The 17,429-nt window shown below is 35.0% G+C and overlaps 1 protein-coding gene across 2 annotated transcripts in view; it reads left to right on the forward strand.

The window, feature by feature from the left end:
* The window catches only part of IFT81 (intraflagellar transport 81), a 45,151-nt gene that overhangs the window by 15,748 nt on the left and 11,974 nt on the right, over positions 1–17,429 (forward strand). For both annotated transcript variants that reach the window (XM_052795374.1, XM_052795375.1), the window contains exons 9-13: positions 792–955; positions 3,622–3,717; positions 5,767–5,913; positions 14,407–14,556; positions 16,468–16,596. In XM_052795374.1, the coding sequence (XP_052651334.1) occupies positions 792–955; positions 3,622–3,717; positions 5,767–5,913; positions 14,407–14,556; positions 16,468–16,596 (686 nt within the window). The remainder of the gene's footprint in view (positions 1–791; positions 956–3,621; positions 3,718–5,766; positions 5,914–14,406; positions 14,557–16,467; positions 16,597–17,429) is intronic.

Below are 17,429 nucleotides of genomic sequence, written 5' to 3' on the forward strand. Positions count from 1 at the left end.
TTAAATTCTGCTCATTGTAAGGCCTGTTTAGATGCCAGATTAGAATAAAGTTTTATTTTAAGGGATAATTTCCAAGGATATAACAAATCTATACATGAGCTAGGCCAAATTAAGATCTTTGTACAGATAAAGGATTCACACAGAGATAATTTCTGTCTGTAAATGAAGTAATTCACATGAAACAATGACCCATGCAATCTGTGGGTAGGATCAGCTTCAGGATGCTTCCTCCACTGCTCCAGCCAAGGAAATTCCAAGGGATGCAAGCTTTGAAAAATCTCTGAGCAAGTTAGCATAGCTGTGATGTGCTTTGCTGCCCCTCATCTTGCAAGTGCATAAGCAACCGAAGTCTAGCTCTTAACTTCTCAAATTTCAGAAGAATGTAATTATCAACACAAAAAATGTAACATAGAGTCTAGTATCTTGATGTAAGACACACATAGGGTTAATGGCTTTCTATATCAATGCTGCATGTTGAATTTTGCATCTGATTCAGCTAGAGTTTCATGTAAGAAGGGTTTAGCTTGTTTATTGATGAAAAGAATCTGTCAAGGAGTTAATAGTTATGTGTTAGAGATACAGATGGATAATAATACCTATTATATTGCTGAACATCCAGATTAAAAATCTAAATCAAGTAACTACCTGTTTCTTTAAGCATTGAAAAGAAGTCTCAAATGTTATGCTGTTGTTATTGTAATTGCTGCTAAATTTAATGTGTTGGTGAAATCAAACTTAATTATCTGCTACATTACTTTCATAGACACACACTGATTTAATTTGTTTTTAAGGTTTAATGAAGAAACTAGAAGAGGAGATAAATTTCAATTCATACTTGGTTACTGAAAAAATACCTAGAGAGCTTGAAAGTAAGAAGAATTCAACATATTTCCTACAAAAGGTGGTTGCAGAGCCAGCTATGAGTCAATCTGATCTCAATGCACTTGAAATCAAGGTAAGTTGACCAAGGTCACACTTAATTTGTGTTCCGTAGCATGGTCTAAGGTTCTTGTACACTGTAGTTTTCTTACCCCTACTTTATATCCTTGAGAAAATGTTTCATTCCCAAAAGAACATCCCCTCAGTTGTAAAACAAAAGATGTGTTAATCACTAAATGCAAACTCTCAGATAAGTTTTTTTAAAAAACCACAAAACTAACAAAAACAAACAAACAAACAAACCCCAAACCAAACCCAACCCTATCCTTAAATGCTATTTAGAAAATTGTGTTAGCAATTTGCTATGGTATGAGCAGAGATGTTAATTTAGCTCTAAAGGTTTGATTTTTCTTCTCTTCAGATTTCACTTGTTTTAAACTCACTGACATCAAGGGAGTTTATACCAACATATAGAGAGTATTTATGGAGTGGTACACAACATTCTCCAAGTGATACATCTTCACAACATTATGTGTTAATCAATGTGCAATGGCTCAGAACTCCTTAGTGTTTGGAATAGGTCTGCATCATTTGTCTTAGTTGGTAAGACCAAAGGAAATTTGGGGATCAAATACTTGATTTACCTTTCCAGATTTTTTCAGAAGTTAAAAGCAAATGGTGTTAGAATGACCAAAAATCCTTATTTGTAGTATGTATCCAAACTGTGCAGAGGGATTTGTTGCCACAGAAGTACATTTATACATTTCACTCAATGAAGTTTTCATATTTGCATAATTCTAAATGAAAGATTAAATACATAATACTATGTTCTAGAAGAATTTAGAGGAATGCTAATTATTAGTATTTCTGTTGGTGATGATGAAGATTTACAACAATGTTAGCTAGGGTAGGAAGACTAGTCCTACATACTACTAGGTACACTGTTCAGTCTAAATGTCTTCTCCTTTTACCAGTTGTTTTTTAATATTCTTAGGATCTCCAACTCATGCTTTGCTGTGAAATATAGATAATGAGGAAACAGTATTTGTAATAGATCAGAGAATGATTTACCTGTGGGCATGAGGGCTGCCATCCACCATTCTTCCTGTGTCTTGAAGCAGAGAGAGGTTCAGCAACTCCCTCAACATCATAGTGGCTTGTGCATTCACACACAGAACACGCCAAAGTAATAAAGAAATGCCCACAGGTTTTTTGGATCAGACAAGAATCAGCAGTCAAGTGTCATCAAGAATACATTCTGTTTTAAGGTTAAGACTACTTTTTACAAAAGTAAAATCAGTGACAGCCTAATGCCATTTTGGATTCTGATCATTATACTTCTAAGGATGACAGCATTATTAAATGGTAGATCAGGTCTGAAATAATAGTAAACTAGCTCTGTGATTCAGCCTTTGCTTTTATAGTTTATTTCTTCTAATCAAAACAATATTTGTGGTTGCAGTAACTTCTTTTAGGCATAGTTGAAGCCCTGTTTTGCACCTTTCTTTTCCAAGAGTATTGTTGGGGTTTTGGCAATATTTTAAAGAATGTCAAGGGTTTTTTTTTTTCTCTTTCTCCATGAGGTAACCTTTTAATTTGTTATATTTTGGAAGTATGTTCTTAATAGATAATAAAAATATGTCATATACTTGGCTGTTATCACAGCATGGCCTTAGACAGCATTTTTTTTTTTTAAAGTCAGCCTTCTATTAAAAAGGAGCTGAACTGCACTAAGCATGCTACTATCATGCGTTTTATAATGTATAAAACAGGAATTTATTCACAGAAGGGAATTCTTATGCCATCTTTAAATTCAGGCCTGTTCTACCACTTACAGGCTTTTGTAAAGGAATAGAATTTACAGGAGATATTTTTTCCAGGTGCTAGAGTATTTTTAGTCCTATTGAGCACTTTATTTGAAATACTTAGCTTTCAAAGTACACGGATATTGCTCATAGAAATGTTAGGGTAATGCCCAGCACTGTACCTGCATTACATTTTGACTTCATTGGATTTCAGTACATATTTACACTGCTTGCTTATCAGCACTCATCTAGTTAGCAGAGAATTAAAGGAAGGTTGCTAGGGCTGTGGTTTCCATGGCTGATGAGAGTCCCAGTGTAGAATTAAGTCAGGACTGGAAAAGCTGGAGTCAGTACACTAGTGTAGCTGTTTATGAGTTTCCAGATGCAGTAGGCTCTAAAGCTTCAGCTAGAATGAAAATCAACAATTTGAGATTATGGACAAACAGGTGCATTTTGCGGCAGTAGAAAGAAGGTACCATAGAGCTGGAATATGGTGGTCTGTGACCCTTCAAAACATTGATGAAATTTTATATCACTTAGTGTTTATTTGCTCCCCTATAAACTTTTGATAACTGGTTGAGTGAAAAGGATTTTTAGTTAATATTGATAAAATTACATTTTTCACATAGTATGTGACATCAGTCTTTTTTCTGTCTGTACCAATTCACATGCATTTTTCTCTCCACGTACACCAGTTTACTTCATTTTCAGGGCCAACATCATGCTTCTGCCTTATCATAAAGGCACAGAACTGGAAATCCAAAAACACAACCTCTTCCTGGCCAACACTTAATGACTCATTGAGTTTTTTGGGTTTGTTTCTCTGTTTTAAAAATGGAACTAGCTGGATTGTAAATCTTGTTTGCAAAGCCTTTAATTCTTGGAGAAGACAAAGAAATAAAGCTCCGTTTCCTTAGTTTTCTATTCTGTCTTGCAGATAAATGAAGTGAACGCACAAATTAATCAGCTTATTGAGAAAAGAATGATGAAGTATGAGCCAATTGATAGTAAATTTTCCATGTATCGCCAACAGGTAAGAAGGAACAAAACATTTTTTAAGCAGAAGCAGTAGAGCAATTTCAGTCACTGATCGTCTTCTATACTGATTTTTTTCTTTAATTTATTTAGCATAAATCAGTAGAAATACATAATAATGGAAGACAAAAAGAAAATAAATAGCTGTTGAACATATGTATGTTACCGCTGAGTCAAACAATTGCTTTCAGTCATGTTAGGGAGTTTGTATTGACTGCTGTCCTTAAGCTGTTAGGTGTTGCCCTTCAGCTGTTAGGTGTTGCCCTTCAGCTGTTAGGTGTTGCCCTTCAGCTGCATCACAGTAATTCTGGAAGGATCGTTTTAGAGGAGCTATTTTGGTAAAGCTCCAGCTGTGGACAGATTCTTGAAAGGCAGCATGTGGGCTGACTGCTGCAGTCAGACCTGGATGCAAGGCTTGCTTTCAGTTATATCCCTTGCTTGTGTTTGACCACATGCTATTTTTCCCGTTGCATCTATTAAGAAGGTATTCTTTGATTTTTCATCCTGAGGCTATAAAATAGTCTTTCTATAAAATAGGCTGTCTAGTCTTAGTAAATTCACAAGTTATAAAGAGGATTTATGAACTCTGAGATTTTCAGAGCTTACGCAGAAATGTAAGTGATTTCTCTTCCAGGCAACCTGTACCGCTGCTAATTTTATTGAAGATTTTCATGATGATACGGTGATGGTTTAAAAAAATAAAAAGGCTTAAGTAAAATGTATCAGTGGGAGGAAAAACATTGTGATAAGATATATACTGCAGTTCAATCACATATGCAATATGAAACGCACCATTTTGTTTTGTAAGAGATGCTCTTCTTCTCTAAAGAAAAGCCTGCTACAATAATGTGCTGGTACCAAAGCACCAACTGGCTTGTGATATAATTATGTTCAATGTTCAATGGAGGAACCACTCCAGGAGTTCAGGTTGCTGCTGTGAGTTGAAGGCATATGGTGGTCTTTGCTTTGTTCTGCTAGGGACGGGCTTCTGTTTCACAAAATAATCATATATATTGTACCACAATTTGTCACTGCAGATATCTTGTGAAGCAAAGAGCTGAGATACTACCCCAGCAGAATTCTGTTAGATATATTTTTGGAAATAAAGCTGGTCCTTTTAACGTAGTGTGAGAAAGCCAGTGTGTATTTTGCTTCATTTTTTCTTAAGTTTTCCCTTTCATATGAAGAAACTAACCATGCCTCCAAATTCATGCACATGCATCTAAATTAATGTGTTGTGTTATTTAAAAATATTTTAAAATAGTATACTTTGGCAAGATAAAAATGCCTTTTTTTTCCCCCTGAACTAATGTATACTTATGTTCCCAAATCTGTTAGCTTCTGGTCAAATGTTAGATACGATTAAATATTCTGTCTTTTATAAAATATTATTTTTTAAATGCTTTATCTTCTAGACTCAAAAAAAAAAGAATAATCTGTAATCTACACTATTTCTGTACTGTATTGCTTTATTCATTGTCTTCTAGCTATTTGCCAAGATTTAGTGGCTCAGTTCTGCTGTTAGTATAACATATTTCTGTAGGTTGGAGTAGGTTGGAGTTATAAAAATCTGTATTATGGCATTTGTGAAATCTTGGATAACTTTCCAGTTAAGCCATGTTGGTGTATCTTACATATGCACAAAAAGGGACTAAGTAGAAGAAATGGAGCTGCTAGAATGCCTACCTTTTTCTTCAATGAAAATGAAAAAATGAGGTGAAGAAATGTAAATCTAAAATGTAAAATATATCAACATGAATCCAGGAAAAAAGGGTATGCTTGAAATCTCGGCCATACTGAAGAAAGTTGGGAGTCTGCAATCATCTTGAATGAAGTTGTGGTTTAACCCACTGTATATAATGTGTAATCGATGCTTTTTTCTTTGCAGTGAGACATGCTCACATTTCTTAATGAAAATCAGTTTCTGACAGTTAAAATGTGGTTTCAGTGGTGCAATGCCTGAAATTTAATGGATTACGTTTCACTAATGATTAAACAAGGCAATTTTTACTTTACTTGTCCATATGCATTTTTAATGACCATGCAGGCATCTATAATTTCCCGGAAAAAGGAAGCCAAGGCAGAAGAACTTCAGGCTGCTAAGGAAGAGATGGCCAGCGCTGAAAGGCAGATGCTGCAGAAGACCAATCAGGCCCATGAGTTAGAAGGCTCTGAAGTTCTGAAAGGGGATGAGGTATGCAATATAACAGTGGATATAAGGAAGAGGAAATTTTTAAGAGATGGATCAATTTTTGTTAACTCACTATTTCCTTTTAACTTTACATTGCAATAACTGCTTCTACAGTATCTTATCCTTTTTTCTAGTATGTTGTCAAACTACATGGCATCAGCATTGCAACAGATTGGCCTCTGTTTTTTTAATGCACATATTTTGTCATCAAATTCCAAAATTAACATATTTGAAGACTTTTTTTTTTAAATGTGCAGATACTACAATGCTGTCTGGTGCTTTCAAATGCTTTCCAATATTTATACTGCAGCAGTGCTTGATTTGTAGCTATTTTCAAAGTAATAATTTCAGTTCTTCACATTGTACCTAATAGATTGCAAGGTATATGAGGACTTAATGTTGGGCTGTCTTAACATCCCAGACTCTGAGTCAAAATAATGTCAATATCATCACAATGATATGATGGTAAATAACTAATTATAAAAGTCAATGAGACTAATGAAGGGATTAGGAGTTCAAGTGATAAGTCAGGTAGATCAATTTTATTATTTGATGTATAATAAAAATCTGCTTTACTATCTGTTCTCTATATGATATATGATCATAAAGCATAATACCAGCAATTACCAGAAACGCAGTTAATCCTGTTGTATTTACTACCCACAAAAGTTTTTCCTTAAAAAAAATTTTCCCAGACCCTCCTGAAGTTTATCTGCCATACAGACTTTGACTAAAACAATCAGCGTAGCTCAGGCAAAGTTATATTTGAAGCTGTATTTATCAAAGCAGCTTTTTCTTCTTCAAAAGTTTGCAAAGAATAAGGCTGCTGCAGCTGGGTAGTGGTTTGTCAGCAAAATGAATTGACTTTTCTTAAGACAATAATTTCTCTCAGCTTGGAAAAAGCCTGCTAAGTGTACTTACAGGCAGAATCACTAAAGCAAAGAGTATTTTAGCTGCATCTTTCTCTGACTTAATATATCTTTTCATTTCCTCCATATTGTGTTAATTTGCACTGCCATCATTTATCAAGAGTAACACTCTTCGCTTTCTTTTTCTTTGTCTGTTTCTGTGCTTTTTTTACATACTACTCAATACAGGGAACGCCCTTTGTAGAAGGAACTCCCTTCCTGATCCCATGCTTGCTCCACAAAAATCAGTTTTCTTTTAGAGGAGTTTTAAAGAGTGAATCAAGTATGGAAACATGGATGTGGACACTCATGCATTAAGGCTTCCTGTATAATATGGAATACATGCAAATTTCACTTGTGCCTTCTTGCCTTTCTTCCCTTCTGTAAATCAAGATGAAAACTACCGGTGGAAGCAAAGGCACAGACACTTTGAAGAATTAAGATGTTGATTTCTCTTACCATAACATACTATACATATTCCATAGGTGTTCCATAGGTAGCAATAGTAAGACCACCACTGCATTAGATTTCCCTCCACTACAAGGTTTTCAACCCCAGTGGTCATGGCATGTTGCTAAAGTCTTTGACAACTTTTTAAATAAAAATAAAAACAGAAAAAAGACAATCTGTGTTCCATGACATGTGATGGGAAAGAAGTGTTTAATTAATCAACAAGAATGCATTACCAAGACAGCAACACATGTTTTACATTATCTGTAAATGCACTGTAAGGTGAGAAATAATTCATGTTGTGCCTGTTCTTGAGGGGGACAACATACTCTGATCCATAGTAATTCAAGGAGAGCTGGATAGGAGGGAAACATGGTTACAGAACCTCGTAAGAGTCTTAATAATGAAAAATTCAAGTTAATTGTCTGACACAAGGAAGAGGTTCAAGACAGAAAAAAAAGGCAAGACCTATTCTGAACATAACCTGCATTCCTTTTGTTCAAATATGTTCTGCTTTTGACATTTTAAATCTTTTCAAGTCTTCATTTTGAGGAGTGAAGAATAAATGACTGAGCACTTTGGACAAAACCATCAGCTTAAAATAAGAAGTGTTTGTCTTTTCATAAGAAGCATTTCCTGTTTTGTAAAATACTTTCTGCACATTGGCCCAAGGAAGCCAGTATTATACAATCTGTGTCCTGTTCTTGTTTATTACTTCATTAGGTACACCATAGTGGTACTCATGGGCACCAGTGTAAAGCAGTAAAAAGAGTGTTTCCTATGGCTAAAAACTAGGAAAGGATTTGAATTCTTGATGATTTTGACAGTTTCTTTTTCAAAGGTTGCAGTTTCCTCATCTGGGAGATGGAGATAGTGATATTGAATTCTTTTGTAAATGTCTGCTGCCAAAAATGCTGCGTGGGACCTTGGTACTATAGTCTTCGTATCTCCTTAAAGTACATTGCAAACGTATTTTATAGAAATAGTCCTGCTTCAGAGTCTAGGTTGTGAGAAGACAGGACTGATAGATGAGATGAATAAGTTGGCAGGGAAGAGGTGATGAAGCAAAAGTGAAGTGAATAGGTTATCTCTCATCAGTAAAAGTCTCAGTTCATCACTCACCAGACAACCTTTTGGTATAGATTTGTTTCTGATATGTTATGCTTTTAAATTTGTATTTTCTGATTCAGTGCTCTGTTATTCCAGCTTGGAGCCAATACAGAAGGAAAGCTTGATTAATGTAGTAGCGGTGAGTCACTGTTGCAATACGTGTGTCCAATGGGGACAGAAAGAGGTTGTCCATTCAACCTTCATTCTGCACTCTCTGACAACTGAGAGCGTCCTTATGCTTCCTTGTTGCAGTCACACACATTTTACATTTAGTTCCTCCATTTTCAAAAAGGAAGAAAGAGGAGGTTTTAACAAATAGTTTTGCTGTGTTAAGTTTAAAACAGGCTTTTAATACTGCCATGTTTAACCTATCTAAATGCTACAGTTAAAGAATTATTTTTCTCCTATACCCAGTATTTCTCACCTTCTCTTTGTCTGGCTTTGCTGTGTATCCTCTCATATCATGGCACTCACAAGGCTTGGCAATCAAAGAATCAGTGCCTTCCTAGCTTGTGCTCCTGTACCAGTATTTGGATCTCCAGTTGAAGTCTTCTTAGCACTTCATTCACCAAAAGGTCAATCCTGGCTTAAGTTTTTAGGTGCTAGTGTTTTGCTTTCTTCTCTAATCATAAAAAGGAATGTGAGAGCATTCCAGTTGGTTGGAGAGGTTGTACACCTAGATACAACTTAGAAGAAAGAGCAGGGAATAACCAATTCATTTACATCGAGCACAAAAAGGTAGGAATAAATTGTCTGCTTCAGGGATTATGAAATCTTTTTAAGTACTTCAAACAAAGTACAATGAGCATGGGGCAGTTGGCAGGCTCCTAGCTGCAGCTGTCAGATCCTGAAAATTAGGGAATCAAATGTTGACACTTAGAAGGCTAGATGGTTCAATTACAAGTGATCCTAGGTAAAGCTGTGATATTTTTAGCTCTTTACACAATGCATTGTACTTTTCAGAGTTCAGCATAGGGCCCCAAGAACCTAGACTTTCCTAAGGTATCAGAATAGAATAGTATCATAGCTGTGCTTAGCTACAGTAGTTGAAATGAATATGTTTTTGAGAACATGGCATAGAAAGTTCTATCAGCTTGTTAACAGATATGTGAGGTTTGCATATTCATTTATGTAAGGAGTTTAATTTTTTTCATACAAATGCTCATTCATGCCTACCTGCCCCCTGGTAAAACAATATAAAAAAGTGTTTCAATGTGCAAACAAAGAAAACAGTCAGTCTTGGACCATAGATCTTGTCCCTTTTCCTCTAAAACTGTCGGGTCCATCTGAATTCACCAGAAACAGTTATCGAGCTCCAAACTAGGTGGATGGATTTCTAAGAGAGTAGCTATAAAGGAGCTCACAACTCGAACATGAAGTGGTTTAAGCGAGGACCCAGGCTATATTATCCTATCAGTTTGCTATCTTTCTCTCAACTTTTCACTAAGGTTCTAGGTACAGTTATATTTCTGTCTGTCAAAGGCTCCTTACACACGAAAATAGGGGAGTAGCTGGTAGTCAAGTTGTGAGAACAAAAGTGGCAAATCTGTAGGATTCTTACAGAAGCCAGAAGCTTTTTGCTGTAAGAAGTTAACCATAATTTAAGCCAAATGTATGCAGTGATTCAGACAAAACTGAACTGAACTGGATGCTCTTTCAGCACCCACTGGCATGAATAAATCATCAATTTTATTCATCTGTGCATTTTCAGTGATAACTGAAAATAATTTTTCATTATAAATATTCTGATTGATCCAAATTATTAGTGATGGCTACTTTAATACTTTTTTCCCGACCAGAAGCAAGTACTCCTAGAAGAGATATCCTACTTAATGCTAATGAAGAATTTTCCTGATTGATCTGTCCAATGAGCAGGCTGTAGGATACTTCCATTTTAACAGATTGAGATAATACTGCTCGTATCTTCTAGAAGTTTGTCCTTCTATGTACGAGTTATTAACTATATCCCACAGTGTCTGTACTAGCTTAAATTTAGAGGCTCTTTGGAAAAAGTACTGAAAATCTGTCATGATCAGGAACTTTCCTAACTGAATTTTAATACTTTGGACAGCCTGTATCCCATTAATTGGTCTAGTTAGAAAATTAAAACATCTGTTCTCAAGTCTTAATAAAAATAGAGATAGTCAGCTAAGATTTTCCGCAATTATTGTGCTTATACAAATAATTGTATTAACAAAACAGTTTATTTGGAACCTTGTTTAGATTATGCTTTTCAGAAAGAATTTTTTTTACAGTTAATACTTTATTTTCTGTAGTACTTTTGTATGAAGAATATTTTGATTACTGTAACACAATCAAATTGATACAGTAATCCAGCAAATACTATTTTTAAAGATTTGACTCGAAAGTGAGGGATTAATCTGGGATTTGTTCTTTTCTGAAAACAAGCTTATCTATTTTCTCCTTTAATGATAATCTTGGAATAAGAACCTTATGAAAACTTTGCATGGGGCAAATGTTAGTTTTAAGGAGACAAAATGATGGGCTTATAGTGAAAGCATAAGACTAAGCATTAGAGGGACTGGGCTTTGATCCCAATTCAGCAATGCACTGAAGCATGTGGTCAACATGCTTACGTTCTTTCCTGGGGGGGGGGGTAACCTGCCAGACTCTGCATGGTCCTGGAGAAGCCATTTTAATAGCCATGGTTCAAATTTGTCGTATTTAGAATTGTCGTAATACCTAATTACTTCACAAAAGTTGGTAAGACTGAATCTGGTGATAGTGATCTCTTTCAGATTGTAATAAGTGGAGGAGCATAAAGTACTAGCATCACTGGATTCTTTCCATAAAAATGGAACATAATACAGGAAATCTGCCTAGGGATGCTCGATACCTGCATGCTGCAGGACATTACATGAGAGATCAAAGTCCTGTGTTCATTCACTCTATTTCATAATCTAGATTCCACGCTTGTTAGGTTACAGTCACCCATAAAAATAGCCAAGTCAAAAAGCATAATCTTTCTTTGCTTTCATTTGGATCGTTTTTGTATCTCAGGGGGCTCTGACTCGGCTAGCAAACATGGGTTTCCAGGCTTGTTTACTTTAACTGCTAACTCAGTGCCAGCATTTGGTTCTTGTCCAGTCATTTAATCTTTGAAGCTTAAATAACTATTTGTGTTAAGTTGCTTGAGAAAGAAAAGCTTACTAGTGGACATAGCCTTGAATGGCACATCACTGTGGGTACTGACAGATCCATGGGAATTCTGTAGGTTGAGCCTGCCGAGTTTCTACGCAGGGAGTGGTTGACCTGGTCTATGGGAAAATGCTGCTGCACAAAAATTGATTCCTTTTGGTTAGTTAACTTTGAAGTGATATGGCTAGACAATGTTATTCTTTTGTGAACTATTCAAATTATTTAAAAGACCTTTTACGGCAGTAAAATACAATGTTTTATAGCATTTTAAGGGGTTGATTTTTCATCTACATATAGATGGGAGCGTGAGATGTATAAAGCTTCAGAAGTTATGCTTACACAAGTGAAAGCACTAGTATTTTACAAGAAGCTTATTTTTAATTTTTGGAAACCTACGGAATGATTCTCAACTTCTAGGCTGAAGAAACCTAATTTTGCTATAAGACCCCTACAAGCTGCTGATTTAGGTGTAGTCAAATCTAGTAACTCCAGCTCTGAATTTGGCCCTGAATCTAAAGAAGCCTTCAGTTAGTGAGATTTTGAGGGGCTGATCTGTGCTGCCTTTGGAGTAGGTAAAATCTTTTGAAAATTCTGCCTAACTATTGATTGATTTTCTACATATATTATCATTTTGCTACAGTTGTTTATATCTTGTTTTACCTTGTTTGCTGCAATAAAAGCTATGTGAAAGTTTAAGTTTGCTTTTAAAAAGCCAAAGACTGTGATAAAAGATAAACATTCATCTCCTAAAATGAATAGGTTTTGCATGTCAATATAAGCAACTTCTAGTTTGTTTTGGATGAAATTTTTATTATGTAGTCCTAACTTAATCAACTAATAATAGAACATAGGTGGAATCAGTTCTTTAATCAGCAAGATCCTTTGACTTCCATTGTGAAATACATTATGCCTTGAATATTGAATATGCAAATACTTTACCTCCCACTTGAGCTATTTTCAAGACCTTAAAAGTAGCTATAGAAGTGAAGAGGATAATAGTTTGCTTTTCATCCTGGGATAAACTGACAGAAAATCGTTCAGATTTGATAGCTGTATGTGGTCACATATTAAGTAAGTTTAATCCTTTACATCGTTCTTTACTATATTCCACTGGTCAAATGAAATATCTCAGGAACTACTCGATCAAGACATAAAACTGTGCTTCACTTAAATTTTCCTCAGTTAATTGGAGATTGTATTTATATTTTTATAATATCTTGAAAATCACAGATAACTTGGTATTGTCTAAGCAATTAAAAAAAAAGCCTTTTGTATTAACTAAGAGGATATACTTGAATTTGCTATGAAAAATAATTAATTCTGGTAATACTATATTAAGTGTGCCAGTAATGTAACAAAGACAGTATGACAGTAACAGAACTGCCTCCACTGTGCAGTGCTGTGGCTTAGGTGACCTTGTCTATCCTTGTCCTAGGTAGTACGCACAATGTAAAATGGTATTCCAAAGCCACACATAGTCCAATCTGCATAGAGCACATTGAGTAATTTGTGGGTTTGTTCTTTCACCAAAAACGTTTATAGCTTTTGGCTTTAAAAATAGTTCTGGAGCATAGCAAGAGAGAAGCAGCTTTGGCCTAGATATTGCACAGGATGGCAGATGAACAGGGTTGATTTCATTTTGGGCATTTTGCCCAGGACACTTTTTATAGAACATACAGTTACTCTGGGGGTTCTTAGGCTGTGGTCACATTGTTTTTTTGGATTTATACTTTAGAAGGGAGAGGCATAATTTTGCAAAAAGAAAAATGCATGTAAATTTCAAAATCTAAGTTCTTTTATGTTTGAGTTTTAAACTTGTATCAGTGATAGTGGGACTCTATTTTCTCCTCGGGGCTGCCTGTTTTATGCTCACTCTGCACATGCTGAAGACCTCCTCATCAAGGAACATTCTGAAGCCTGTTCTTACATCATTTATTCTAATAAATTTTATTTGCTTTCCATCTCTGGATCTGAATGCATTTTTGAGCTGTGACTGGCATTTGCCTCATAGCTCTCACATAAAATATAAGAATAAGAGCTAAGCCTGTCTGACAGATGGAAAACATTAAGGCAAAGAAAAATATTACGTTTGTTTCAACACCTGGTATTTCATACGTGTTACAAATTGAGTGCACATGGATTCAGATGTAAATTAGCTAAGGCTGTTGATCTGTGAGGATATGTATTATTTTACTTAGTCTTTAATAAAAATATAAATTCTCCATTTTTAGATTTTGAGTGAAATAGATACTGTACTTCTCTGCTTCTATGCAGGGACTCTGCTTTTATTTTCCTGGTTTTACAAACTTAGCCAGTGATACCGTTCAGGTCTGCAAGAGTCAAGAAAAGAGAACAACAAAATTTAACTATTGAGAACTAGCATTTTAAAAGAAAGATGGTCTTTTCCCAGGCCCTCTTCTGTTCCAATTTTTCTGCACTTTCTCATCATGTTTCTTAGTCCGCAGAGCTCTTTGGGGTTACACACTGCTGATCTGGTGCTCTGTTACAAGTGCAAATTACTATTACATTAACATTTTTTATTATCCATGATTCTCACAACATTTTGCAAAGAGTAATTACTTTTCCAACTGTCAAATGGTGGTAAGCAGAACTGAATGATCTCACTATCACAAATGAGTGAGCTGGGACAGAAAGCAATAGAGCTGGTTTTCTTGATCTCACTCAGTGAACAAATGCAGAGCTGAAAATAAATAGACCCTGGGAATCCTGAATTCCAGTCCTCTGTTCTAAACACTTAATCTTCAATATGCAGTCCAAATAGGATAATTACATTTATATAGCAACAGTCTGTGATAAGGCCCTTTTTTGCTTTAAGTTAAATGATATTTCTGTTCTCTTGTCTTTCCAGTTTAAACACTATGTTAATAAGCTCCGGAGCAAGAACACATTTTATAAAAAGAAGCGACTGGAAATAGCAGAAATTACAGCTGAGTATGGTATCCTCCAGAGAACAGAAGAACTTCTAAAACAGCGCCACGAGGCTATTCAGCAGCAGTTGGTAATACAAGCATTTACTGCTCCCACAGTCCATCACCCTTCTTTCCCTGATAATAGCTATATAATAAGATGAATGTTGTTTTGTTAGATTCTAATGTATATCATCCTCAGCTCTCCTGCTGTCATTAGTAAGAGAGTCATTAGGGTATAAAATTTATTTTTGTTTGTCGATTATGCTAAGCTGCTGTACTTCATGTTCAGCAACTATTTCTTACAGGCAGTCAGCACTGTTGTGCAGTTTCTTTTTAGACTGAGGGGCTTGACCCTGCGTTTTAAAGTCAATGGTAAATCTTCACTAACTCCAGTTACAGCAAGGCTGGATTCTTAAATTAGTTTTTGGTATCCGCATACATAGTAAGGGCTTTGAAAATTATCAGCAGCAAGCAGGATTCAAGTTACTGCTGCAAAAAATATAGGAATAGTATTTAAAAAAAGAGCAGACAGGAAGGAAATGTTCTAACCCCAGAATATTTAGAAGAAAATGCATTTCGCAGTCAGTGAAAAATTTAAAACCAGATGAATGCTTTTTCTAAACCAGAATAACAGGAGAAAGATTTCTGCTATGCATAACTAAGCATTCAGGGAATATACATGCATCCCAAATGCAATACTACTGCTGTAGTATTTTTTTCCAATACCAGTAGTCTTGTTATCAAAATACTGTGTTTCATCTATATCTGGTTTGTTATAGGTACATATTTTGCATTTTTAAACATAAAGGTATTTACCTTATTAAAAGAAAATTGGAAGTGTGAAAATACATGGGATAGACTTTGGAAAGATACTCCCATAGATGCAGTGGATGATGTCATGCTATTTCAGTAGGGCATTCATTGTTTAATTAAAAATAAAACCAGAACTGCTGCCTGGGTAGAAAGAAGCACCTAAGCAGTAGGATCAGAGCTTTTTCTCGTGATTGCTCCTCAGCTAGAAGGAAGGTGAAGAAACACTTACGAAGTGTTTATTTATAGCAGGATAACTAAGGTACACTAGTCATCTCACAGGAAGATCACAGCAGAGACAAAGCACTAGAAGTTTTTCTGTGAAATGGCTACACGTGGTCAACAGTATATTCTCATTCAAGTCTGACCTTTTCTAAACTACCTTGCAGTAAAACTACAGAGCTTTGACTTCATCAAGTTCTTACCACCCATAGAATCAAATATACTTTTTCAAGCCCTGTCAAACTACACACTGCTGTTAAAGTCTACAAAATGCTCCCATCATGGTAGCAGTAGCTATTAGTAGAGTCAAATCTTTTCTTAAACATATGGTTGTAAAAGGTTTTTGAGGATAATGGACTTGGAGTTCATAGACACACGGCATTTTTAAGAAGGAATGTTCTGCATTTTAACAAATTGTGCATATGTAAATCAACGCTTAGCTTTCAGATTTCAGCAAATACCCTCCTTACATACTTAATAAGCAAGCATTGCTAAAGACCATTATATCAACATATAGTTAAATGTAAAGTTTATGTAATGTAATGCTAGAATTTGGTAAGATGGTATTAGTATTACTATAATGAATAGAATACTTAACTTAGATTTGCTTGACTGTTGTTTAAAAAATAAGTTAGCTACATCTTCAGATTAAGCATCTGGATTTTACACATTGAACCTCTTCAGAGCCTGACCTAAAGACCACTTCACTTTGTGGAAACTTTCCAGTAATTTCACTGGGCATTGGATGGCCAAATAGTGTATTTACAGAAAGCTGTCATTATCCTACTGTACAGGCACTAGATAAAAAGTTAATTTTTCTGGCAGCTAGATTATGAATCACTTTTAAAATAAATTGACTACAGTACTTATCTTTTCCACTTTCTTACAATATTTTGGCTCTATGAAGGAATTTGCTATGTTACTTGATTAATGAACTCACACTCAGCATTTATTTTTTGTGTCTGCAGCAAGCTATTGAAGACAAGAAAGGTATTTCTGGATATAGTTACACCCAGGAGGAGCTGGAAAGAGTATCTGCAGTAAAGAGTGAAATGGATGAAATGAAAGGCCGGACACTAGATAACATGTCTGAAATGGTGATTTTTGTCTTAAACTATTGTATTTCCTTAATTTGAGTATCTGGTTCCTCAGCATAGAAACCAAGTTTAATATTTTTGTTTGGGGTTTTAATTTTCTTTTAATCTATATTTATATAATAAAAAAAATTTCAAACAGTATACATCTGCACAGGTAATCTTGAAAAAGTTTACTAAAATGTGCATTTCTTTTAATGTATGAAGAAGAAATTTAGAATTATAAAAAAATAAATCCTACAAATAAATCCTACTTTCCTCCCCTTCAGAAACATAAGGGATATCAAGTCTTGTCATCTTTGGTTTTTTACTTTTTTTGATTTCAGAAGTGGTTTCATATTTGTTCTTGCACATTATTTGAAAGAGACGAATGGTTTGAATCTTTAACTGAATCTTTTTCTAAAATATTTATAAATCACTGGAGTTAAGCATTTGTTAAAAAAATACTTAATATGTCTAAAGAACTAAATATCTTGTCTTTTTCTCTATAACCTAATTTTCAATTGCGCTTAGAAATGTCATGTTTTAATTTAACTTCCCACATAGCCATAGAAGCAAGATAGAACTTGAATTTCTAATTTGAAAATATTATAAAAGAGCAAAAAGCAAAATAGCATTCTTTGAAATCATGAGGGCACTTTTAAAATAAAGCAGTATAATTAAAACAGAATGACTCTCAAATAGAAAGCTGGATCAAATTCAAATTTTCAGTATAAATATTTTAAAGTGACTCTGTTTTAGCATTTTCAAACTCTATTTAACCTATGCAGGTTTGTTTGTTTGTTTTCTTAAGGATTTCTTCCTTTCTCTCAGTCCACCTCTAAGCAACACCTTCA

Source organism: Harpia harpyja, chromosome 9, assembly GCF_026419915.1.
Source record: "Harpia harpyja isolate bHarHar1 chromosome 9, bHarHar1 primary haplotype, whole genome shotgun sequence".
In the NCBI taxonomy this organism is placed as follows: domain Eukaryota; kingdom Metazoa; phylum Chordata; class Aves; order Accipitriformes; family Accipitridae; genus Harpia; species Harpia harpyja.